The 27,229-nt window shown below is 35.7% G+C and overlaps 2 protein-coding genes across 41 annotated transcripts in view; one reads left to right on the top strand and one right to left on the bottom strand.

Annotated features, from left to right (window-relative positions):
• CACNA1C (calcium voltage-gated channel subunit alpha1 C) overlaps window positions 1-27,229 on the top strand; it is a 760,002-nt gene that overhangs the window by 2,338 nt on the left and 730,435 nt on the right. The gene's annotated exons all lie outside the window — the stretch shown is intronic.
• Window positions 1-27,229, bottom strand: part of DCP1B (decapping mRNA 1B) — a 60,480-nt gene that overhangs the window by 28,176 nt on the left and 5,075 nt on the right. For all 9 annotated transcript variants that reach the window (XM_041735691.1, XM_041735698.1, XM_041735690.1 and 6 more), the window contains 2 exons: window positions 25,842-25,882; window positions 21,185-21,312 (listed from right to left, as the gene is read on the bottom strand). In XM_041735691.1, the coding sequence (XP_041591625.1) occupies window positions 21,185-21,312; window positions 25,842-25,882 (169 nt within the window). The remainder of the gene's footprint in view (window positions 1-21,184; window positions 21,313-25,841; window positions 25,883-27,229) is intronic.

The following is a 27,229-nucleotide window of genomic DNA, read 5'->3' as shown; positions in this document are numbered from 1 at the left end:
GATCGCAAGGTAGCTAGGAAATTAGAAAGTTAAAACCGTGAAGTTTTAGAGCTGGAAGGCAGCTGGGAAGTGTGCAGTTCAATAGCCTATTTCACTAGCGAGGAATGTGTGGTCTCACAAGGTGAAATGACTCAGCTAAAGACGTTTTGACTGGTTCCATCTGTTTGCTCTGAAATATGCTCTTCCTCTAGCCTTACAAATGAAATACATAAGACTGAAACAAGTTTTATGTTTGAGTTGTAGGCTTGATTATAAGAGATGGGAATGAGCCTTCTCTAAAACCAAGGTTCATATGGACTCTCAAGAGGAAAAGAGGCAAAAGGGAAGGGTGGGAGGTGATGAGTATGGAAGGAAGGAAAGAAAGAGGAATCCGAGATTTCTAGTATTGGCCATACTTTTACGGTGGTGAGTACGAGGACAGCAATCACTCTGCCCATGTACTGGCAGCCACAGATGGAAAACACAAACTATGTTTGGCAGCTCTATGTCGATTCTATACTTCTACCCCATTTGGAAGGCTTTGTACTAAAAATGTTTTTCTTCATCATGTTCTTTAGTGCCTTTAAAGTAATGTTCTTTCATTCACCTTCTGCCTTAGCTCTACTGACCAAACACGGACACAATCTTGTAAAACAAAATCTTCACTGGCCACAGAGTCTACATAGCACTGTTATCTTTGGCCCTTGGTCTGGTTCTTTTCATATGACATAGTTTTACTGCACCTCACAAATCAGTGATCCTATGATCTCAAAACATCGGAAGGTTCACAGTAGATGAGAAGCAGTCTCTATTTTATGGGTGGCTAATCCTCATGAACATTTTTGGGAGAAACAGTAGAAAATCTAAATAAATAGTGTGGAGTATAACAACCTTCTTTCTAAATAAGTTAACTTCATTAGAAAGTTAATGCCATAAACAACAACCACAAAAACACTCTCTCAACTAAAGCATTATATAATTTGGACTAAATTAAGTGTATCTCCAACTATAAACCAGCACTTATTATTTTGAGAGAAAAGGATGGGGACACCTGGGTGGCTCAGCGGGTTGAGTGTCTGAACTTTGGCTCAGGGCGTGATCCCGGAGTCCTGGGATCGAGTCCCACACCAGGCTCCCTGCATGGAGCCTGCTTCTCCTATGCCTATGTCTCTGCCTCTCTCTCTTGGTGTCTCTCATGAACAAAGAAATAAAATCTTAAAAAAAAAAAAAAAAAAAGCAAAGGATGGATTTATCTTTTAAAAAGTTTTTATTTATAGCAAATACATGTTATGTTGTTAGAGCTTCCTAATCTCCACAGAGGTCATTATCCTCCCCAAATGAGACTCTTGAGGTCTGCTACTTGTCTCAAGTTCATGAAAGGCCAGATGGAATCTCTGCCATGATACACTAACTTCCTAATTTTATTTATTTTAAGGGAAAGTTCCTTTAATCTAAGAGATTTAACAGAGTATAAATAGCCTTTTTAAAAAGGAAGCAAAAAGAGTCACCAGTAATAATAAATAGGAACAACTTATTCTGTTTTCTGTCATTTAAATTTATATTTTCTTTTTGTTCATAATCCTGCTGATTAATTTCAAAATCTCCTAGACTAGAAATAACAAACAAGTGTTCCCCAAAGTGTCCTTTCCTCCTCTCTGAGCTAACAGTCCTCCTGAAGACTCAGGTTTTCCCATTCCTCTAGGGATAAATGGTCTCAATTTTTCTGTTCCTCTTTTAGGTTTCTGTATATCCCTGGACAATAAATAAATAAGTAAATAAATAAATAAAGCAAGCGCATGTCCTAATTAAGTATTTATACAACTGTTTCCTCCACTAGACTATGAGCTCCAGTATAATGACTAGCACGTGGTAGACGTTCAACAAATATTTGTGGTGTTGAACTGAAATTAGACATCAAGATCTTAGACTATCAATACTCCTTGTAATGTTAATATTAATAGTTATCCCATTCTGGACTAATTACACATCCCAGACTAGATGTCCTAGATCCTCTGTATTCAATGATCACAACCTCTCCCAGGGATTACAGCACGAGGATTCTCCTTACATTGCTCCTTTATTTCTCCTTCTAACTGGAGTTTATTTAGCTCTAAACATTTGATAACCTTAGGCATTAGTAATGTTGATGGGATTTTGTCATTAGCTCCCTAAGAGCTAATGTCATGAGCTCCCTAAGATTGTATATTTCTATTGATCCAGCACTATGCAGGCACTAATGTATTCATCTTATGTGTATTTATTATTACAACAATTCTACCATGTATCAGTCTTCCTGATTGAATATCTGTCAGGCCCTGGCAACTAAGAGCTCAAAGAATATAATCAATCTGCAAAATCACATGCATTTATCTTCAGAATATAACTAATAGTACTTAGATCTAGTAGAAAAAAAGAATTCAAATTCCAGTCATGTCTCATTATACTAATTTGAAATTACATATACAAGTACCTAAATTATCTTAAAAACATAAGATTTATATGCAACATCAATTATTCCGGCAACAGACTGAAAATGTACTATCTTAAGTAAATCTCAATGTAGTAAAATAAGTCTTATCTCACACAATTGTAGTTTGCAAAAAATATATGTTTAACCTAAACATAAAAGAGTATCTCTACAGGTCAACACTTGTTCCAATGAAAAGCAGACTTCCTCATATTTGAATCAGATTATTTAACCAAGTGCTTTTTAAAAAAAAAAATCTTATTTATTTATTCATGAGAGACACAGAGAGGGAGGCAGAGACACAGGCAGAGGGAGAAGCAGACTCCATGCAGGGAGCCTGATGTGGGACTCGATCCCAGGACCCTGGGTCATGACCTATGCCAAAGGCAGATGCTCAACCACTCAGCCACCCAGGTGCCCCTTAACCAAGTGTTTAATAATTATAAGAATAGCTTTGCTGAAAATACCCTAATTATAAAGTATACAATCAATGAAAAATTTCTAAGTGCCCTACCAAAAGGAGCTGAATACTTCTGCTCAACTGACAAAAATGAGCCAAAGCTTCTGTACTTTTTCCAATTTGACCTTAATCTAGAATTATGGATATAGGAGATACTACTTTCCCCAAAGCCTTTTATATTATAAACAGCTGAATCATGTTTTGGTCCCACTTAAGTTAAATGAGAGCTCCAAGGCCGTATATAGGATAATTCTAACACAAATTCTTTTTTTTTTTTATTAAGGCTTTTTATTTATTTATTCATAGAGATGCAGAGAGAGAGAGAGAGGCAGAGACACAGGCAGAGGGAGAAGCAGGCTCCATGCAGAGAGCCCGACGCGGGACTCGATCCCGGGTCTCCAGGATCATGCCCTGGGCCGCAGGCGGCGCTAAACCGCTGCGCCACCAGGGCTGCCCTCTAACACAAATTCTTAGTTAAAATTGCTTTCTTTCTCCAAAATCCAGAAGAATACGAAAAATTGCAATTTTTCCTTCCGTGGGTTAAGAAGTAAATTAAACCAACAGTTTCAAATTGATCATCTGAAACTATTTTCTAAATGATTTTTGAACAAAAATAAGTAATATAAAAGATATACTCTAAAAGGACAGATATGAACACTGAATGTAGCCAAAATGAGCACTTACTATCTGTAAAGCATTGTGTTAGCATAGAGAAACTGAAAGATACTTCACACAGTAAGCATTTCAGAAAGTATTTTGGAATCCAGTTTTTCCTCTGCCAAGATTTAGACTTCGATCATGTCAAACTCTTAGAAACAAAATATAAAATACAGTCTATCTCTGAGCCACAAATGTAGTTATATGAATCCAAATAGTATCACTATGCAGGTGTTTCTTTGGTAAAAGCTGAGAATCTTAAAAAAGTGTTTATGGTTTAGGATAAAATAAAAGTAACTTCACTTTAATTTCTCTCTCACATAGTATCTGTGTATCACCTTTGCCACATGGATTCTTCATCTAAGCATGCCAGATTGCTAAGTCAAATAAGTTTAGAAATGCATATACAGCTTCCCATTAAATTTATGTGATGGCTCTGTATCTAGTGAGTCCCCTGATAATAAATGATGAAAGTCTGGAGGCTGTGTAAATTGGGTGGTCAGGGTGAAGAGAAGCATTGTTTACCCACCTTGTGTGTTTCAAGGAGCTACCAGTATCACAACTCAACACAGTAAAAAACAAAAACATGAAACCCAGACATACCACATGGCTCACAAGTGAAATTTTGCTTTACATGAGGCTTTTCAGAGCCTTCTTTAATTGATAGGATGCCAGTTAGATTAACAACCTTTAGAGTTTAGATCTTTTCTTTTCAGCTTGAACTGAGCATTGACAGAACAAAAGAGTAATTCTGGGTTAAGGTCAGAGTGACAAGTTTCATCACTCAAGTCACAGGAGATGTATAACCTTTAATCATACATTAAAACACATTAGCTTTAGGAGCACTGGTGCATAATAAATGGATCAATTTTTCAGTTAGAATGGCAAAGGAGACTTACAGACACTGGGCAAGATTCAGCGACCACATTTTAATTTTTAAATTTTGGTGGTCTTTCTTTCTTACTAAGCACAGACTTCTAGCTGGTAGAAAGAATCCTTGGTTATCTAGTGCAACCAACGATGCTCTCATGTACAATAGAAGAGCAAGGCTGTATACTTTACCTATTCTAACTGCATATGAAATGTCAAATTCCTTGTCCCCCATTCCATACTTCACAGGATCTGAATGAGTTTACTTTAAGGATCTTATATTACTGGACAGATCCTTAACAGAACATTCTCTTCTTACTCCTGCAAATACTAACATTCTGCCTAGCAAGAATGTCAAGTATTTTAGCCATTAAAGATGTTTCTTGACTCTAAAGGGCTTCAGGAATTCAATAAAATCCCTAAAGTTGTATTCATGTGAAATGATATGTATATATGCAAACAGACATTTTTGGATCTAGGGAATACAAAACAATGCCTGGCACATAGCAGGCAATTAAAAAATACTGTGGGGTCAGGCAGGAAAGAAATTCATCAGATTCTCAAAGGGATCTGTGACCCAAAGAAGGTTAAGAACTATTATTTGAGGATCAATACACCACTAAATACCTTAGAACGGAAAAATAAACTCTCAATTACCTGTAGGCAGATAATGTGACTTTCATTTTCTTAGTAATAAGTTTACACAGAGTTCACTTTTAACCGTTCAAATTGCTTTTGTAATAATTCCCTGAACTGATTCCTAGGTTAAGAAGTCTCAAGGTCTTAAAATTTGTTAAGCAGTTAGACCTTTTATTCTTCCATGTGACCTGAAGTCTAAGAGAGGGCTTAAAAAGGAGACTTCACATCCTCAGCCACAACAAGGGGGAACCACATAATTCAGCTTCTGTTATTGCTCTGTGTTATTAGCTTGAGAGGCGGGGTTTTCTTTCTTTTTTTTTCTAAGTAGGCTCCATGCCCTGTGTGGCACCCAAACTGGGGCTTGAATGCTTAGGTCAAGATCTAAGCTGAGATCAAGAGCTGGACACTGAACCTAGTGAGCCACCCAGGCACTCTGAGAGGTGGGACTTTCAATCTCTACCATGAAATGGCCAACAGGAAGGAATTTCAAAATGCTGACCTTGGGACACCTGGGTGGCTCGGTGGTTGAGCATCAGCCTTTGGCTCAGGTCATGATCCTGGGGTCCTAGGATAGAGTTCCACATCTCCCTGTGGGGAGTGTGCTTCTTCCTCGGCCTATGTCTCTGCCTGTCTCTCTGTATCTCTCATGAATAAATAAATAAAATATTTAAAAGCAAGCAAGCAAGCAGAGCTATTTTTCAGCTCTTTCTCAATCACCTCAAGCATAATGTCTTCAAAGCTGGACAAAAATATCAGACATATGTCCATATAGGACAATTCTGGAATTAATACAAATGGTTTGGGAATTACGTTAAGAACACCATGTGTGTCTATTTCTTATCTAGCTCTGTTCATTTTCAGTGTTTATTTGGTACCACAGAACCAAATACAAAGATGCAGTCTCTGCCCTCAGCAATTTATTGCTCATGCCATTACTTTCTCAATAGCCTAGATAATCAATAATCCACTAATTAATGGCAGTATAGTGAAAGGGAAAACATTTCACTATTCCAATAGTGAGCAATGTTGTTTCCAAATTATGACCTACCTTTGTTTGCAAATTTAGTTTTCTTAATACAATTATTTATTATGTCTCTGCCCAGCTACGTTTCAACTGGAGCTTTGGAAAAAATTAAAGCTTACATCTCATAATATGCTTTCTAATAGCCATCAAGAAAAATCTTATTAATCACTTACCATATATTGATTGTTTACTATACATTTTGTTCTAGAAGAAGGGCTACAGAAGAAATACCAGGGCTTTTCTCCGTTAGAAAATTGACTTAAAAAAAAAAAATGACCCTTAAAAGGGAAGTTAATTCCTTCCACTCAGGAAAAAAAGATGAAGTTGTACAGGTTTTCACATATTTAGCAAAAAGAAACCTTTCTTCTTTGGCCATGTGGAGAAAGTAGATGACCCAAAGCCAGAGGAAAGGAGGCATAGCCTTCCCAACAATCTGGAAACTAGAAACTCAAGTTAACCTATTTTCATCACTTCAAATTACTTAAAACTTTCAGTTGAGGTCAAATTACACGAAAGGTTTTGGTATCATTTTGTTTAAAATCCTGAAGATGTGTGTGTGTGTGTGTGTGTGTGTGTGTGTGTGTGTGTTTTTGAAGACGTGTTTTAGAATAAAGACAGTTCTACTACCAGATTGAGGAAGCCAAAGATACAAACTTGAGAAGAGTTACTGTAGCACTCTAATCAACTTAGAAGAAGAGATCAAGATGAGATGAAATGCTGGTTAATAAAATGCCAGGACAGAACAGAAAAACAACCAATGATATTTAAGTACTCATTTATTTAAGGTCTCCTTTGATAAGGGTCAATTATTTCTACTTTTAAAAACTGAACAATACTTTATACATGATAAAAGGCACAGAGCTTAAAATGTTTTGTTTGATGAATTTTGGCAATAGTACACTCTCAGGTAATCAACTACCCAAACAAGATCTAAAGCATTGTCATCACTCCTTTTCAGGCAACAACTATAGCACTTCTACCACCAACCTGGCAGACACAATTGTTTTCTGACTTCTACCACCATAGATTGGTTTTGCTTGTTCTTAGACTTCATATAAATGGGATCACACAATATATACTCTTTTATAGAGGGCTTCTTTTGCTCATGATGTTTTTAAAATTCATTCATGTTGTTGAACCAATTGGTAGCTCATTTGTTTTTATTGCTAAGTAGTAGGGATACATGGATATACCAATTTGTCCATTCACTTATTGATGAATAGACATCTGTGTTATTTCCAAGGTTTTTTGGGAGGTTTTATTGGCTATTATAAATAAAAATGCTATGAACATTTGAGTAAAAGTTTTTGTGTGGACATGTGCTTTCATTTCCTTTAAGTAAATATCTATAAGTGCGACCTTTTGAATCCTATGATAATTATGCTTATGTTTATAAGAAATTGCCAAACCATTCTCCACTGGTTGACCATATTACCCTCCCACCATCAATGTATGACAGTTTCAGTTGTTAAACACATTAACACTTGGATAATGTCATTTTTTAAAATTTTGGCTACTCTACTAAGTAATGTAGTATCCTTGTGCTAGTTTGCATATCTATCCAATGTATATGAAAAGTGCAATTTGCATATCTATCCAATGTGCAATAACATATGAAAAGTGCTCAACACAATTAGTTATGGCAAAATGCTGATTAAAGCCACAATGAGATATCGCTTCAGAACTCCTAGAATAGTTCAAGTTGAAAGGAACAATATTAAGTGTTGACAAGGATACGAAGCAATTGGAACTCTTATACATTATTGGAAAGAGAACAAATAGGCACACAACTTTAGAAAACTGTTCAGCAGTATCTATCAAAGCTAAACAAATCTTTATATGAAGTGGTTGGTAAAAACTCAAAACAAGTAAGTGCATATATCTACCTAAAAACCAGTGCTGTGGGCACTGGGCCAGTGCTCACTTTGGCAGCACATATACTAAAACCATGGGCCAGAATGCTCATAGCAACTTTATTCACAATAGTTCACAACTAGAAATAATTCAGATATCCATCAACAGGAGAATAAGTTAAAGGACTGCACTATTCTCATGCTACAGAATACTACACAGCAATAAGGAGGAATAAGCTATTGCTACACACAGTAACTTAGAAGTTCCTGATGATTATTGTTGAGCATCTCTTTCTTGGCTATTTATATACCTTCTTTTTGTAAAGTGTCTGTAAATATTTTGCCATTTTTAAAAAAAAAAGATTTGAGAGAGAGAGAGAGAGAGAGAGAAACAGAGTCATTGAGCACTGAGCCCAATGCAGAGGCCCAGTCTCATGACCCTGAGATCATGACCTGAGCTGAAATCAAGAGTTGGATGCTTAACCACCTGAGCCAGCCAGCACCCCAATATTTTGCCAATTTTTAAACTGCACTGTTTGTCTATTATTAAGTTTTAAGAGTTATTTATATATTCTAGATATAAGTACTTTGTCAGATATATGCAATGTGAATATTTTTTCCCAGTCTGTGGCTTGCCTTTTCATTTTCTAAAAGGTATCTTTAGAATAGAAGTTTTTGATTTGATGAAATTTTTCCTTTTGATGGGGTACAACTTATCATTTTGTCTTTTATGGTTAATGCTTACAAGATTCAATTTAAATCTAGTGTTTGGAAATACTATTTTTGATAAAGTGTTATAGATTTGGTTGCTTCTACAAACATGGAAAAAAGGATATATTTAACTCTCAGATAAAATATCTATACATAAACCTTACTGTTTAAGCCATATTACTGTCGTTTGACAGGGCCACTGGAAAATAGGAACATGACCCATTTTCATGTATCATAATTAAAATACCAACTTTGGTGTAGTGAATAAACTTAAATATCAAATCAGAATGTCTCAATAAAAGTAAAACAATTTGAAGGAAACATCCTATAAAATGATGTTTTTTAAAACTTAAAGTTTCATAAAGGACCTTCACATTAGATTAACTCTCCCACATTATAGATCTCTTACTAGAGTTATTAAATTTCACAAGATGAGGATATACTAATTCTCACAACTTGCAATAATTTCTAGGAACTTTTAGGTAAATATGACTACTATCTGTATAAAAGCAACCTTGAGGAACAGAGGAATTCCTATGTAAGCTGCTGAAATTGTTTAGTATTTTGAGTTTCTATCCAGGAACCACCCAGAGCTTTAAGTTATTTTTACTGTCTGTTGGATAATGCCCCAAAAGATAAAAGATTGAAGAAATAGTGTGCAATTGTTCGTTAAAATTTATAGGTTGCCTTGAATAAAGAAATCTAATAAAAACAGTTCAGTATTCATTGCAAATATTTAATGGTACGCACTTTATGCAAGGAATTGAGTGCTGCAGGGGAGTACGATACCTTGCCTCGTAGGAGCATGCGCACTCTAATAGAGAAACTAAGACAGATATAGGGTAAAATATAAGTACTAGTAAGTGCTTGTTGTATATTCCCAGCTCAGCCTTTAGAGTATTTCAAACATTTATATGTCTGTCCTGTGTGCTAAGATAGTAAACTCTAAGAGGGAAGGAATATGTCTTATTCACTATTGAACTCTTGAAACCTAGCACAGAACCCTAACAAACAGACAAGTGCTCAATAAACACTCCCAAAAGTCAACCTAAGACAGTACATGTTGCAGCAAGAAATTACAACTAGATAGAGGAATTACAAAAACATTAGGGAGAAGTCCACTTTCAGCTGGGTTTTGAAATATGAGAATTTATATGGTAGAGATTAGTCAGGGTTAGGGAGAGAATTCAAGGAGGAAAAATAAGAAGCATCTTCAAAAGCATGGAGATGAGAAATTAAAGAGTATTCTGGGAAAGCATATAGTTGTTTGGTTAAAACAGAAGTGCATAAAAGTAATGGTGGACTTGGCCAGTCAGGTAAACTGGGACCTGACTATAGCAGGCTTTAGACAGCTGATGAAAATGTTTACTTGGTAGGCATTCAAGATTTTGAGTAGGAAAATCACTTGATCAGAATTATGCTTTAGGAAGATAAATCTAATAGTGGTTTTGGATGGAGGGGATAAGCCAGTTGCAAACTATAAGGTTAATGCTATATCGTCCTTTTTATATGTTCCTGGGCTCAGTTTGCTAGTATTGCTGTATGTGTGTGGTAACAACATGAAACTTACTATTTAAACACATTTAAGTGTACAGTTCAGTGCATTAAGTACATCCATGATGTGCAACCATTAGTCCCACCTAGCCCCAGAACATTTTTATCATCTCAAACTAAACCTCTGAACCCATTAAACACTAACTCTCCATTCTCTCCTCTCTCCAGCCCCTAGTAACCACTATTCTGCTTTCTGTCACTATGAATTCAACTATTCTAGGTACTTCATGCAAGTGGAATCATACAGTATTTGTCCTTTTGTGTCTGGTTTATTTCACTTGGCATAAAGTCTTAAAGGTTCACCCACGTTATAGCATGTATCAGGATTTCATTCGTTTCAAAGGTGTAATAATATTCCAGTGTATGTATATACCACATATTGTTTATCCATTCATCCACCACTGGACATTTGGGTTGTTTCCACATTTTGGTTATTGTGAACAATGTTGCTATCAACATTATTTTGCCTATGTTTTTGTTGATGACTTTTATATCTATGTTTATGTGGAATATTGGTCTATAATTTTCTTTTCTGGTAATGTCTTTGTTTTGTTTTGGTATCAGGATAATGTTGCTCACAAAGTAAGTTGGGAAGTACTCCTTCTGTTTTCTGGAAAAGATTGTAAAATTAGTGTAAAATTAGTATTATTTCTTTTTTTGAATGTTTGGTAGTATTTACCAATGAATCCATTTGGACCTGGAGTTTTCTTTGTTAGGTTTTAAACTTCTACAACAAAGTCAACTTATTTAATAGATATGTGATTATTTGGGTTATTTACTTCTTGAGTACATTTTGGTGATTTGTGTTTTTCTAAGAATTAGTCCGTTCCACTAAGTTGTCAAACTGACGGACATGGACTAGACCACAGTATCTTTAATTCTGTAAAGACTCACTCTTTCACTCTTGATACTGCTCATTTGTGTCTTCTCCTTGCCACCACCCCACCCCTCCGCCCCTGATCAGTCTGGCTGGGGTTTTATCAGTTTTATTGACTCTTTTCAAAGAATCAGCTTTTTGTTTCATTGATTTTTTTCTATTGTTTTTGTTTCATTGATTTCTGTGCTTATTTTTATTTTTTCCTTCTGCTTGCTTTGAGTTTTGCTTCTCTCTTAAAAATTCTTAAAGTGAAAGCATGAATTATTCATTTGAAAGCTTTCTTCTTTTTTTTTTTTTTTTTTTGCTTTCTTCTTTTTTAACATAAGTATTTGATGCCATAAATTTCCCTCTAAGCCTACCTCAGACGTCTGACATATATTTGCATTTTTATTCAGTTCATATATTTTCTAATTTGTCTCCCTTTTTGACATACGAGTTATTTAGAAAAGTGTTGTTCAATTTCCAATCATTTGGGGATGTTCCATATAACTTTCTGTTACTGATTTCTAAGTTCAAATGCTTTGTGGTCAGAGAGTATCCTTTGTATGATTTCAATTTCTTCAAGAATTTTAAGGTTTGCTTTATGACACATGAAGTTTATCTTGGGGAATGTTCCATGTGCACTTGAGAAGAATGCGTATCCTGCTCGTGTCAGATGGAATGTTATATAAATGTCAATTAAATCAAGTAGGTTGATGTTGTTCAGGTTTCTATAGCCTTGCTGTTTTCTGTCCATTTGTTCTACCAATTATAGAAAGTAGAGTACAGAAGTCTCCAAGTATAATTGTGGATTTATTTCTTCTTTTATTCCTATTCCTTTTTGCTTCACACTTTTTGGAAGCTCTGTTATTCAGAGCATAATAACGATTGTTATGTATTTTGGATAAACTGATCCGTTTATCATTATGTCATGTCTCTCTTTATTGCTGGTCTTCGTTCTAATGTTTGTCTTGATATTAATAGTCACTCCAGCTTTCTTTTAATTAGTATTTGCATGGTATATGCATTTCTCCATTCTTTTACCTCTAACTTATCTGTATCATAACATTTAAAGTGGATTTTTAAATAAACAGTATATTGTTGGGTCATGATTTTTTTTATCCAATCTGACAATCTCCATCTTTTAATTGGTATGTTTAGGCCATTTACATTTAATGTACCTAATATGGTTAGATTTAGATCTACTGTTTTGTTTGTCTTTCTTATGTTTGGCTCTGCTGTTAACTCATTTCTTGCCTAATTATGTATTATTTGAAATGTTTTTAGTATTCTATTTTATCTATTGGTATCTATATTTCTCTGTATTTTCTTTTTTTTTTTTTAGTGGTTGCTTTAGGAATCACAATATAGATACCTAACTTCACACTCATTACAGTTTTCATTTTACTACTTCAAGTAAATGTAAATGCTTTATAATTATATAGGTCCCCCTACTCTCCCTCTTTATATTATAGTTGTCATAGATATCACATCTACATATATTAACCCCCCCTCCTGACATTACAACTTTCATTTTCAATAATCCTGTGCATTAAAGATCTTGAAAGGAGGAAAATTAATACATATATGTACATAAAATAGTATATATATAAAATATATATATATACACATGCTAAGAGTATATTAGTAACTAGTACAGCATAATTATATTAGTAACTAGTATAGCATATTATATAGTATATTATAAATATATACTATTAGTGTGTATGTGTGCATATATGTATATATGTATATATGTACATATATACATTATACTAATTCCATACACACACACACACTATTTATGTTGTTCTTCTTTAGGCACCCTGCAGTTCCAACTTCCCCTTTGGCATAATTTCCCTTCAGTCTGAAGAACTTTTAGCATTTATTTTTAGAGCAGATCAGCTGACAATTCTTTTAAAATTTTCTATTATCTGAGGATGCCTAATTTCACCTTAATTCTCAAGGAATATTTTCATTGGAGATAGAATTCTAAGTTGACAGTTCTTTTAATTTCAGCACTTTGAAATATTGCCCAACTGTCTTCTGGGCTTTATGGTTTCTGAAGAGAAATCAAAACATTCAAAACATTTTTCCTCCATATGTATCATTTTCCACTGGTTGCTTTCATGATTTTTTTTTTTTAAATCAGGTTTTCAGCAGTTTCATTATGATGTTTAAGAGGCATGGTTTTCTTTGGGTTATCCTGTTTGGGGTTTGTGAGTTTCTTGACTGCATATATTCGTGTCTCACTAAGACTGGAAAAATTTCAGTCATTATTTCTTAAAAAAAAATTCTAAACAAGTCTTTTTCTCCTTTTATTGTACTCCAATGACACAAATTCAGATTTGATATTGTTCTACAGGTTGCTGTATTTGTTTGTTCTGTTTTGATCTGTTTCCTTTATATTCTTCAGGGTGGATAATTTCTACTGATCTCTCTGAGTTTGCTGACTCTTTGTTCCTCTGTCATCTGTATTCTGCCATTAAGGTCATCCAGTGAATACTGGATTATTTAGTTCCAAATTATTCTTTGGTTCTTTTCATGCCTATTTCTCTGCAGAGAATTTCTCTTTACATTCATTTTTTTAAAAGATTTATTTATTTATGATAGAGAGAGAGAGAGGCAGAGACACAGGAGGAATGAGAAGCAGGCTCCATGCCAGGAGCCCGATGCGGGACTCGATCCCAGGACTCCAAGATCGCACCCTGGGCCAAAGGCAGGCGCCTAACCGCTGAGCCACTCAGGGATCCCCCTTCTCTTTACATTCATTTTAAGAGTATCCAGTTTTACTTCATGGAACATAGTTATAACAACTGTCTTAAAGCCACTGTCTTATAATTCCAAAATCTAGATCATCTCAATTGGCTTTCCCCCTGAGAGTTGATCAGATTTTCCTGCTTCTTTATATGATTAGCAATTTTGGATTATACCAAATATCCAACATTTTGGCTATGTTGTGAGACTCCAAGCACTCTTGAAACCACCCCCAGAGAAGGTTTATTTTGTTTGAGAAGGTGTCCAACTCATTTAGGTTTAGATAGGAAGTTCTCTCTTGCCTTTTGTGGGAAATGGTTCCCATGTCAGTTCCACTTCAAAATTGTGCTTGCCTTACATATATACCACTTAGGATGGTGGTTTATATTGTAGGTGAGTTATCAAAGCCTTTGCTATGTTTGTCTTTGTTACATGTATGTGAATCTCACAGGTAAGACTAGGACTTGTGTCAGTTCATAATCAGAATTAGGAGCTCTTATTCAGCTTTCTCCTCTAAAATCTCCCCAACTCTCCAGCTCTCAGGCCCTTTTTCTTAGATAGACCTCTGTTTATAGTCACAATGTCTCTCAGAGTTTTAGTTTATTGCAGCCAGGCAGTCTGCATAGCCTGGGCTGCTCACAGGGTGAAGCAAAAGAAAGAGATTAAAATGTATAATAGGAATCACCACCACCATCCCTCCCCTAACCCCCACTAAGTCTTTAGACCACAGGGGCCCTGGTTTCCAGTTACTGTGGCAGAGATAGGCAGTTTCTTGGGATCTCTAGGTGACTGTGCCACCATCATCACTGCCCCAGTGGCAGTTCAGCTTTGCACTGCAACTGGCTTCAGGGTAGGGCTAGGAGAGAGAAAAGGGGTAAAGAGGGACATTCTTTTTCATGGTTTGTAGTTCACAGAAGTCTATTTTTCCAGTTCCCGAACTAAAAAGAGGAGTTTCCTCTTAGTTTTTGTTGTTCCTGTCCACAGTTTTGCAACATGGCCCACTCTTGAGTCGCCATCAGGACAGAAGATTAAAATCCAGAAATTCACCACCATACTGGTTGTTCTTCAGTTTTTGATTTCCTTTCCCAATATGCCTGTTATTTACTTTCAGAATCTTCACTTAGTTGCTTTTTGTATTTAGAACTTATAGTTCTAAACAGTGGGAGAGATGTCTGATAGTGAACTTACTGTACTTTGGCTGGTGCTGGAAGCTTAATCCCTTTTTGTTATAAGGAGTTAAAAAATACTCCTAACTAACAGGTAATGAAAAGTCTGAACTGGAATGGATGTGGGAAGGGAAAGGAGAGAATAGCAGAACCACTACTGAACTAGGACTTAGCAATTGTCTGAGAAAGCTTCAGCTTACTTTATTATTACCAAACATGCGAAAATATAATTTATATGAATACTTACCCTTACAAATAATTTGTTCATACAAATGAGCACTACAAGACCTCTGCCCTGTAGCTAAGGAAGTTATACTTTTGGGGATATAGGTAAGTTTTACTCGAGTGAATTTTCCTACAGAAATGCTATACATGCTAATGCTATATTTCACATGTGTATAAGGTTAGTGTATGTGTACAATGGGCTACAAAGACTCTTGTGAGTTGACTCAGAAACCTAATCACCAACTAAAATATTGTTTTTATGTATTGATGTCCAATTTAAAAATTTTTAATTATCAAAATAATACATGTACATAATTTAAATAGTCATATACTATAAAGCTTATAATAACAAATAGCAGACCTCTTCTCTAACCATTACATTCCTGATTACTGATCTCCATTTATTTCTCATCCAACTTTTCTTCTGGCATTTAAGCTTCTTTTTCTATATATTGTATATACACTACTTCCTGATTTTTTTTAAAGGTCATTGAAAAAGATTTAGCTTCTTTACAATACAAACACACACTCTCCTTCATCCTTCTAATATAAGTATAAAACTCTTTATATTCTGCATTTATAATTTATTTTTTTAAAGATTTTATTTATTTATTCATGAGAGACACAGAGAGAGAGAGAGAGGCAGAGTCACAGGCAGCGGAAGAAGCAGGCTCCAAGCAGGGAGCCCGATGTGGGATTCGATCCTGGGACTCCAGGCTCACGCTCTGGGCCGAAGGCAGGCACTAAACCACTGAACCATCAAGGGATCCCCTGCATTTATAATTATTATAATCTGCAGAGCCATATAGTGTACTAAGATTATATCTCCTTTCTTTTACAATATTTTGTTTTCCCAGGAATTAAGAATTGCCTTTTGTTGGGACTTATCCCTCCCTCTCTTAGTTTTGTTTCTATAGCATCATCAAACTTTCTTTTTTTTTTTTTAAATTTTTATTTTTTATTTTATTATTTTATGATAGTCACAGAGAGAGAGAGAGAGGCAGAGACACAGGCAGAGGGAGAAGCAGGCTCCATGCACCGGGAGCCCGATGTGGGATTCGATCCCGGGTCTCCAGGATCGCGCCCTGGGCCAAAGGCAGGCGCTAAACCGCTGCGCCACCCAGGGATCCCATCATCAAACTTTCTTAACAAGAAACTGGAAATGTGCCAAGACTCAAAGTATTATTTGTAAAGTTTTTATTGGATACCCTTCTCAAGCCCTTTATCCTTATAATTTAATTTAGACTGACTGATCTTTGGTTGCACAGGGGTCATTATGGGATTCCTCTTTACCATTGTTCTCAGAATTCCTTAACCTCCATCCAGTGTTTGGATCCCCCTTTTCCTGGATGGCTTATGTATCAGTCGTAACAGGCCAAATTATGTTTCAGTAACAGATGATCCTCAAAATCCCAATGGCTTTCAATGAGTAAGATTTATTTCTTGTACACATTACATGTCCATCATGGGTCATTTTTTCCTCTGTGCCATGTTATTTTCATTCTAGGACTGAGGCTGACAGAGCAGCCTCTGCCTAGAACACTGCTGGTCATCACAGAAGAAGGAAAAGAAACATGGTGAATCATGAACTAGTTCTTAAAGTATCTGCTCAGAAGTGACACAAACCACATCTACACACATTTTACTGGCCAAAGCAACTCACATGACCATGCTTGAGTTCAACAGGGACACTATATATCTTCCCTGAAGGGTGGGTCAGTGGGGGGAGGAATCAAATCATGTAGTCAAGTCTGACATCAACAGAGCAGAGATATATAATATTCTGTAGGGGACAAAGTTAATAAATTAATAAAGCTATCAGAGCATATCTTCCTCTTTCTTATTTATTCCATCTTTTTCATGAAATGCATCCTCCACCTCTGTGGGTTTATGTCTCTTTTTATTCATTTATTATTTTTTTTAAAAGATTTTACTAATTTATACATAAGAGACAGAGAGAGAGAGAGAGAGAGAGAGAGAGAGGCGGAGACACAGGCAGAGGGAGAAGCAGGCTTCCATGCAAGGAGCCCAGTGCGGGACTCAATCCCAGGACTCCAGGATCACACCCTGGGCCAAAGGCAGGCGCTGAACCACTGAGCCACCCAGGCATCCCTATTCGTTTATTGTCATTTCAACCGTTTTAGGAAAACCATAGGAATGTGTTCAATATGCCACGTTTAACCAGAGTCCACCAACAAATTACTTCAAAAGGGAACTGCCAGGTCATGGCCTATTTGAAAGACGAGGACTGTCTGTAATTATTTTCATTTAGTGTACCACATTCCATTATTTATAGTTTTTCCCAGATCCTACAAATGTTAATAAAGGATTTAAATTGTATTTCTTTCTGAATATAAAACTATCCAATATGGTAAATTCACTTTAAAACTGAGGAGTTTCTGAAACAACTTTGATCTTAAATATCTTGATTTTGCCTTTTATCATTTCCTCTAAGCTCCAGGCTTATGTCTGCAATGAAATCAAGCAGCTTAAAAGAATTTCATTCTAATCAACATGTTGGTCTAATTCTGAAATCTACGTGCCTCGGCTGTCTGTAACTTACAACTAAATGGTCTTTAGTTGCTAAACAAAGGACTATACTAGAAAAGAAATGGTCAAATTCAGCTTTTTGTTACATTAGTTTTTGATATTCTATTAACTGAGATACAAGAGATTCTCAACTTAAAATAAACTTGCTTTTTAAACTTTTGAGTGTGCAATAAAAAGACTAAGTATTTCTTAAAAGATAAATGCATCATTAAGACGCAAAGACAAATGCATAATTCATATGTGTTAGAAATTTCACTGCTTGGGCCTCGGCTTTTAAAAAAGTTAGGCTTTCTCAATTCAAATGCTATTTCTACCTCAAAATTGTCATGGACCCTGGTAAATGACTTCAATCTCTTTAATCTCAGCTTCCTCATTTATTAAACAAGAATAACAACATTTCCAAGAAAAAGTTATGAGTTAAATAACCCATATAAAGCCTTGACATAGTGCCTGGCAGACAGTAAATGCTCATTCAGTAAATGTTTGCTGAATAAATGAATTTCTGCCCTTAATTAACAGCTGTCTTAACTTTTAAAGCTTATATAGGTCAAACCCTAGTACAGCCAAGTTTAAAAACTATAAATCCTTTAATGTAATAAAACCGTATGTTTTGTGCTTGGTCAAAATTCAAAGTTACTTATTTATAAACGTCATTTTTTTTAATTAAATGAAGACATTTTAAGATTTTTATTCTTTGATTTTGCTTTTCTAAATTCATCCCCTCTAGGACAGGGATAATTGCCTCTCTAGGTATTCTTTTTTTTTTTTTTTTTTAACTTACTGACTCTAAAACACCCCATGAGAAAACTCACCACAAACCTAAATCAACTCTATCTGTCCAAATATGGCCTATGACATACCTAGGCCAAAGTGAAATGCCAAGACTATACAGAGATTCTTGATTATAAAGGTCTTGAGGAGTAGAGTCTTAAAAACCATTCTTAGGTGAAGCTGGCTTCACTGTTCAAAGGACAATCTGTATGTTATTAGAGAATATGTAAACCATATAGGATTATTACATAAAATATTTGAATTATTTAGACACATTTGAGAGGTATCTGAGACCCTGAAAGCAACCCGGGGTAAAGTCTTCTGTGAACCTTTGATGGCAGAGACCGAAAAGGCTTTTACAAATACACTAAAACCAAAGACTATGGCTACAAAGGTAATTAGTATCAGATATTAAGGGGAAAATAAAAAGCAAATAAGCCCAGAAAGGTAAATGGATCCAATCCCCTCCGTTTTTGCTGTTCAACTAATTTCATTTCTTTCTTATAGAAATATTTTGTTATGCATCCAAAAGGCTGCCTTCAATTTGCATTCATGTTCAATAGTATAGAGAACAGTACAGGGGGTGTAGAAGCAAAAACAAAAACAAAAACAAACAAACAAACAAAAAGCAGAATTTATGGGTTTCTCCCAGATCTATCATCTCATTGAGCATCACTTTTCTCATCTGCAAAATGGCAGTGAAATGTCTGCTCTACAAAGTTGTGATTATGAAATACGGTAAAATAAATTAAAATGCCTAGGACAATGCTGTTCAATGGAAATATAATGTGAACCACAATGTGAGCCACACATATAATTTTAAATAAAAAAATTAAAAGCAGATGAAATTAATTTTAATAAATATTTTATTTAACTCAATAGATTCAAAATATTATCATTTCAACAGATAAATCAATATAAAATTATGAATGAGAGTTTTCCTTAATCCTTATTTGTGTACTATAAGTCTTTGCAAATCAATGTGTATTTTACACTCACAGCACAGCTCAGTTCAGACTGGCTACATGTCCAGGGCTCCATGGCCACTTGCCATCAGAAGCTACCAGCAGAGGCCTAGAGCCAAGGTAAGGCTTGATATGTTTATTACAACCAAACAGTGTATTTCCTACCAGATAAATCCTGTGGGACTTAGGAAAGTTATTTTTTTAAATCAACTACATTAAACAGAGTCTGTATTTTTATATTTTTGATATAGTATGTGATATATAATACTGTGATAAGAATTTAAAATAAAATATTATCTATACTAACTAGGCCAAGTATTTATCCAAAATAAGAACAACCAAACACGACTCTTATAAATCACTAATATTCATTTATTTTATATTTATTTTTGTGATTATATTATTAAGATTTGAATTATATACTAATTTGTCACAGAATCTAATAATCTAAAAGAAATAAACCAGACATAACTATAGGCACACAAATAATTCAAGTAACTATTAGCTACAATTGATTTAACTACACTCCTAGCAAAGAAATGGGAGTAAAGAATAAAATATTTCTTTATATTACTAAATTTTTCATTTCACAGGACTTAACACTGATGTCACGTCACAGTTTTAATGGCTTTTTTTCTCAAAGAACTTAACTGTATTCTTTAAATAAGATGACCACCTAACATGGCAAACTGATTATATGTGAATATAATTAAATTAAAATGCTACATTTATTTCAAAACAATTCACTGCAGTTAAAACATTAAATAATATTTGCATTATATTCATTATTAAAATTACACTGAATAGTATACAGTTGGCAAATTCTTGTATTTTGATCTCAAAAGCAAAGGTGAAAAATGTATGGAAAACATTTAACTGCCAGGTCTTTCTGAAAGTTATGCACAAAGCACGGAGCCTGTGCATACACATACAATTTATATTTAGGTATGCTCTTGTTTTTCTGTGTATGGAGATGCTCCTGCAGTTCATGTATTTTTCAGCAATTTTTCTCTGGGCTGCCCAGTAGTCCAAAACAAGTGGTCAGATAATTACAAGAGTAAAATGGAGAGAGAATATTGGATAGGTGATTGCTACTCATTTTGAATCAGACAAGGACCATTTAGTTACCTAATATAACTTCAACATTACAAAGTGTTACAAAATCCGTAATGACCAAAACTCTTTGGACTTTGGTTTTTCATTTACTTGTGTTCAAAAGACGGCAATTCTAGAATACTGGCCCTCTCCCTCCAATATTCTATCAGGATGCTTAGTCAGAAGTGATACACAAGGAAAAAATGCCACTAGCTGAATCATTAATTCTGTATTTGTAGCACCGCCTAAGGGTCTACTCCTCTGGAGTCTCCTGACCAAAGATTTGCCTCACTCAACCCTACTGAGGTTTAAAATCTCTCATTTCACACTACAAACAGGTCTAGCCACAGAAGAAGCGATTTGTAAGGGTTCAAATACTTACATCATCATATTCACATGGTTTTCATTTAAACTTTCACAAGGAAGAAGCTATTCCCTCATTGGACATGCATTTCCCAAGCTAACTGATGACCCTATGAGTCGTCACTGATAACGAACACAAACACAAAGACATCTACTATACAGTTTTAAACACTTAGCCAAACTGCAGAAATAAAACTATTCAATGCATTAAGAAAGACTCACATCTGGCATTTCTGTAGAGAAGGAAAGGGTCTTGGAGCTGGAAATCCAGGTCTTTAGTAATGGGTTCTGTCCTGTTTTCCATGCTCAACCTATTCATAATGGTGAATCCATGCTTTGGAGAAGCAGACCTGTAGGGAGGATATCAAAAGACAAATTATTCAACAGGAGTCCACTTTCAGTAGAAATACTATTTGAATGTGTTTCTTAACTTTTTGATCTGTATAGAGAGCTTTGTTCAAGCAGACTGCACACATATAAAGCACTGACTCTTTACTACTGGCTAATAGGACTGACATATGCTAATTCATGTACTACTTGTAGTACACACAGCATGACTGCCACTCCTGTTCCTTGGGCAAAATCAAATCCTACTTATTTAGCTATGTGTGTACAGATATCTTGCTTCCCCACCTAGGGTTGTAAACTCCTTTAATGCAGAAATAATAATCACTTAAAAAAATTACTAATGGATACTTTGAAAGAATCTTGATAGTTAATATAGAGTGCACATCATGATCATAGGAAGACATTTTTCATAGAAAATGTTAGTGTTGGTTTGAAATTGCAGTTGTAAAATTTCTTGGAGAAATGATGCCACTTTGGTCAACGAACCTAGAATGAGATATAATTAAAAGACTGTAGAATTTAATGCAAGAAGCAGTTATTTTGTTTTCTTCAATATAAAGGAAACCACCTGATAAACTACTATAAGAGTTTTTTTCTGTAAAAATGTGTCATTTAGTGACTTTTTATTTTTAATTTCACTGAATGCCTTCAGTGCCTACTCTGACAGGCAGAAAGAGCCCAAATTACACAGAGTGTAACTCTAACAACTACATGTGCATTTGTCTACTCTTGGGTGACAGCCATATAGTAATATAACTGTGCAACTTCTGGTGACAAATGAAACACCAAATGCTTCTATGCTGAAACTAAACCAAGCAGAATTCATTTATTTACTTTAAACTAGGGCAGCAGGGTAACCAACCCACAGAAATGTTCTGAGCAATAGGGAGAAAAAGTGTTTACATTTTAGTCTTACTTCACCTTAACCATTTGATGCCACTAAAGAAGTAAAATTCATCAACAGTACTACTTACAGAGTTTTCTTTTGAGACTTCCAATTTTAAAACTGATGGAAGGCAATCCTTGCCTATCATTTTATAGAAAGGTAAAGTGGTGGTGTGCAAATAATCCATACTAGAAATAACTGTGATAATCATTTCAATTTAAATTCCAAGAAAGAGGGGGATCCCTGGGTGGTGCAGCGGTTTAGCGCCTGCCTTTGGCCCAGGGCGCGATCTTGGAGACCCGGGATCGAATCCCACGTCGGGCTCTCGGTGCATGGAGCCTGCTTCTCCCTCTGCCTGTGTCTCTGCCTCTCTCTCTCTCTCTCTGTGACTATCATAAATAAATAAAAATTTAAAAAAAATAAAAAAAAAAAATTCCAAGAAAGAATGAAAAAAGAGTTCCCAAGATCTCTGAGAGAGGGTCCTCTGAAAGCGTCAAGTTCAAAAATCACCAGTGGGTGTCTCTATGAACTCTGTTATTACAGAAAGCAAGCCATGGGAGGAAATAAAGAAAAGAAATAATTTTTAAAATGGGATTAGGTGTTTTTATTCAGAATCAGAATTTGATTCTTCAAGGATTTCATTATCACAACAGGACTTCACCTCTCCAATAGTACAGTTACTATACCATCTCATAATTTATAAAATAGGCTCAGGGGATGAATGTGCCAGTTCCTCTAAAGCAATATCCATAACACAAGTCAAAATATTATCACCAGCAGCTCCATTACCTGTACTAAAAGCTCCCTTCTGACTTTTATGAGCATTTGTTATTCTCTACTGAGGAAAGACCAACGTGCTACAATCTGGCATCCATCTGATGGTGGGGTGATTGGTCCATCCCCCAGGAAGGGGGAGATGGGAAAATCTGACTCTTGAGGAGTCAGATTTGGGGAAGAGATTAAGGAACAGGGAAAGAGTTAAACCTAATGGTTTAACTGACAGCTCCATTTAGAACTCAGAGTATATTAAAAAATACTTGAAAATGCAAACTTGTATTTGGTTTGGATACAAAAGAGAAAATACTTGTATAATCTGTTAATCTTCTGCAGCCAAAAAAAGAAAAAGAGAGAGGGCCTAGTAAAAATCCCTAAAACAAATCATTTGTGTATATTAATACATCTTTCACTTCTCAAAACAGTAGTAGAGCTGTAAGAAGTGAATGAGAAATGCACGGTGTGTGTGTGTGTGTGTGTGTGTGTGTGTGTGTATACGCTTGGTATAGGTCAGAGTTCATCCATTTGGTTTTCTTTTCACACTTCAAAATTCTCAAGAGTAGCATATACTCACTTGGTGGTATGCTCTGGTGATTTTGGAATGCTTTAGAACATAATGTAAACTAAAGTAGCCATGGCTCTTACGCACTCCCACCATTTTTCTGAAACTGTGAATAAGCCAGCCTCATCTACCTACTCCGAAGGCCTTGCTCATTTGTTCCTTTCTTTCCACCCCCACTGTGGCTTCTGCCTCCAACTCTGCACTCTTCTGCCATTCTTGCACTGTGCCTCTCCACAAAGTTCTTGTTTTGCTTCTATCTGTATGGCTAACTCCTCTCTGTATCTCTGGGCCCCTAAAACTCAACCACTAGCCCTCATCACTTTCTTCTCCTTCAGAGAATGCTTGTTCTCTCATGGCTTCAACAACCAGTTTAAGGCAGATGAGTCCAAGCTCTGTATCTCCATCCCTGACCTGTCCTGAGGCTCCCAGCATCTCAACTCAATGCCCTGCTATCACTCTAAAATCATGATTTCAAAATAAAATTACCTTCAAACCAGATTCTCCACTTCCTGCCTTTCCATTTTGCTCATGATTCTGTCATTCTTTCAGTCTTCTATTTCAAATTCTTAGATTTTAAAAAATTTCACCATGCTTCCTTTTTTTTTAAAATATTTATTTATTCATGAGAGATAGAGAAAGAGAGAAAAAGAGAGAGAGAGAGAGGCACGGAGAGAGAGAGAGAGAGAGAGAGATATGCAGAGACACAGGCAGAGGGAGAAGCAGGCTCCACGCAGGGAGCCTGATGTGGGACTCAACCCCAGGACCCTAGGATCACACCCTGAGCCAAAGGCAGACGCTTAACCGCTGAGCCACCCAGGCATCCCTCGTCATGCCTTCTAAATGTGCAATCTTTCAAGAAACTTTTTCAATCTCAACTTCTACCATTCTAGTCCATACTTCCATCATCTCTTATCTACTCCACTGCAATAATCTTCTCAATGTCTTCTCTAACTCCAACTTGTTCTAGAACCAGTGCATCCTCATAATGCTAAGACACTGACTTTCCCCACATATTTTGCCATCACTCTATTCTTCCCTGTTCGTAAACCTTCAGTGACTTCCTACTGCTAAGAAGATAGATTTCAAAATCCTTGGTCTGATTCCAAGCCAGCAAAATCTCTTTCATACTGTCTTCTAACTGATATAAACCAAAATAAACTCTCTGTAGCCAAAAGTCATTTTCCTTAGTCTCTTTATCTCACTGGGTTCTATGCCTCAGTTTCTGCCATTCCTCCTGTTGAGACAGGCCTTCCCTCTCCTTTATGCAAGTTAAGTGCTACCTTATTCCTGAGGCCTACTCAAGACTCAACAATTCTATAAAGCCTTCCATAATCATAGCAGCCCATCCATTGCTTATCACCTATCAAATGGTACTGAGGATAGGTTATCTGTATTTTGGGGTTTATCTTTATTTTTATTGTTTTTATTTATTTTGGGGGAGGGTTTAATCTTTAAATGCCAATGTGTAAAACATATATATGTGTGTGCATGTGTGCATTTTCTACCTCCCCAATGAAGCTCTTAGCTCTAGAAGGGTTTGTGCTAGGACTTCGTATTTTGTCTTCATCCTCCCACTGACAATAATGGACAGTTTATGTGAATGCTTATGTGGATAAAATGTTTAACTATTAAGACAATATACATACTATGTGTCTCTGTGTGTTTATGTGATATTAACAATTTCTGATGCAAATGATCAAAAACATGAATTTATTCAATCTATCCTGAAATATATTCTATTAACTATATAATGAAGGACTCAGACATCTTTAATTTTGGAGCATACTTCTTTAAAGAGTCAAAGGCAGAGGCATGGGGAGGTGACCAATAAAAACCTTTTTCCAAAGAATATATTTAATACTATTTTTAAAAGAACACAAAGATTTAAGTTCATCAATATTAGAGCTTAAACTCTGGGGGATGTCTGGGTGGCTCAGTGGTTGAGCATCTGCCTTTGGCTCAGGTCATGATCCTGAGGTCCTAGGATAGAGTCCCACATTAGAGTCCCCGCAGGAAGCCTGCTTCTCCCTCTGCCAGTGTCTCTGTCTCTCTGTGTCTCTCATGAATAAATAAGTAAAATGTTAAAAAAAATTACATTCTGAAATTAGTAGTCCTCACACTATGCCAGGTGACATTACTTAGTATTCCCTTCCTTATATTCACTAATAACTTCAAACTAAGATTCAGGTGGGGTTTTTTTTTTTCCCTTGTCTTTGAAATAAAACTACATTTGGAAGAAGAGTGATACAATTGAGTTAAAATATTCTTTCAAAGACTGTAATTTCTTCAGAAAAGTAAAATACTCTTACCTTGTGTAAACAAATAAGGTTCCTTCTACATCAGTCTTTTCCTAAAAACAAAAACAAAACAGCAAAATATGTATATTCTCTTCATTAATCTTAACTTCAGAGGTTAGAGAACATTCAGTTTCAAGTAAGACCAAATACCTGTAACATGAGGGGTTATTCTTAGGGAAAGGAGAACAGGTTCTCAGCATGGTTATGGTTCTGCTGATTAAGCAGGAGGAAGCAGCCATTCTCCTTCTGTCATTTATGAAATAAGCCATCATTATCGCCCTTTACTAAAACAGGGACAGCATCACATCTCTGGCTAAAGAGATACAAAAATACACTCCACGGATTTCCTTTGAAAGAGGAGACGATAAGTGCGCTGCCTTTTCTTCTACCCTGTGACCTGCTCATGTGGCAAGCTGCAGAAGTCATTGGTGTCCGCATTTCATTATCCCTATTTTCTGAGTTTATTTTCTCTTGCCATATCCTGTCACTTAGCAGAGCAGATGATCTGCCAATAACTCTACTTTGACTACAACACAGGAGAGAACAATGATGCTGTAGTTTTCAGACAAATTAATCACCAACGTGGTGTGAAATATTTAGAGTCTAATCCAGATCTCTAAAATCAGGTTAGAAACATTGATAAGCCAGGACTCAAGAAATCTACCTGAGAGAAACTGTTTAAATGATAAAGTGAAGGTGATATACTATCATTTCCGTTCATATGGAAAGGCTCTCTTCCATATCTCTGAAGACAGGAGCCCAGGCCCTGATGAAAATGTTTGTCAGTACCATGCATACTAAAGAAAATGTTTTGTTTTAATTATTAATCAGATTATTATAATTTAGAATTTAAAAGGTACTTTTGCTACTTATATGGTTTAATTTCAGCATTCTACTTAACCTCCTAATATTTTACTATTAATATCTATTACTAAAATCACTCAAAATTTAAGTACTCTGTAGTTTTGGGGAAAAATATACTCTTTAAGAACAACGGCCTAATACTAAATGATACTTTTTTTAAAGGCACATAAAACATTGGAAGCATGATTCTCTCATATGCTCATGTAATTTCAGTGATTTTCTTGGTCACCTCACTTCAGTGGGTGTTAAGGTATGGTCCCCACACCAGCAGTATCAGCATCACCTGGGATCTTGATTAAAATGCAAATTCTTGGGCTTCTCCCAGATCTATTGACTCAAATTCTGGGCCCAACTCATATTCTTTAAGCTGTCAGCTCATTCTGATGTATGCTATGTGAAAACTGCTGCCTTAGTTCAGGAACATATTCTCTGCCCAAAGAACTGTACTAGGAGTAGTGAAATCAAAATACGCTATGTCCCAAATTATATCAAACATCACCAAACACTTTTTAAAGAGCAAATGGATATTAAGAGTC

The sequence above is a fragment of the Vulpes lagopus genome, chromosome 21, assembly GCF_018345385.1.
Source record: "Vulpes lagopus strain Blue_001 chromosome 21, ASM1834538v1, whole genome shotgun sequence".
Classification (NCBI taxonomy): domain Eukaryota; kingdom Metazoa; phylum Chordata; class Mammalia; order Carnivora; family Canidae; genus Vulpes; species Vulpes lagopus.
This window is presented reverse-complemented; position numbering and strand designations above follow the sequence as displayed.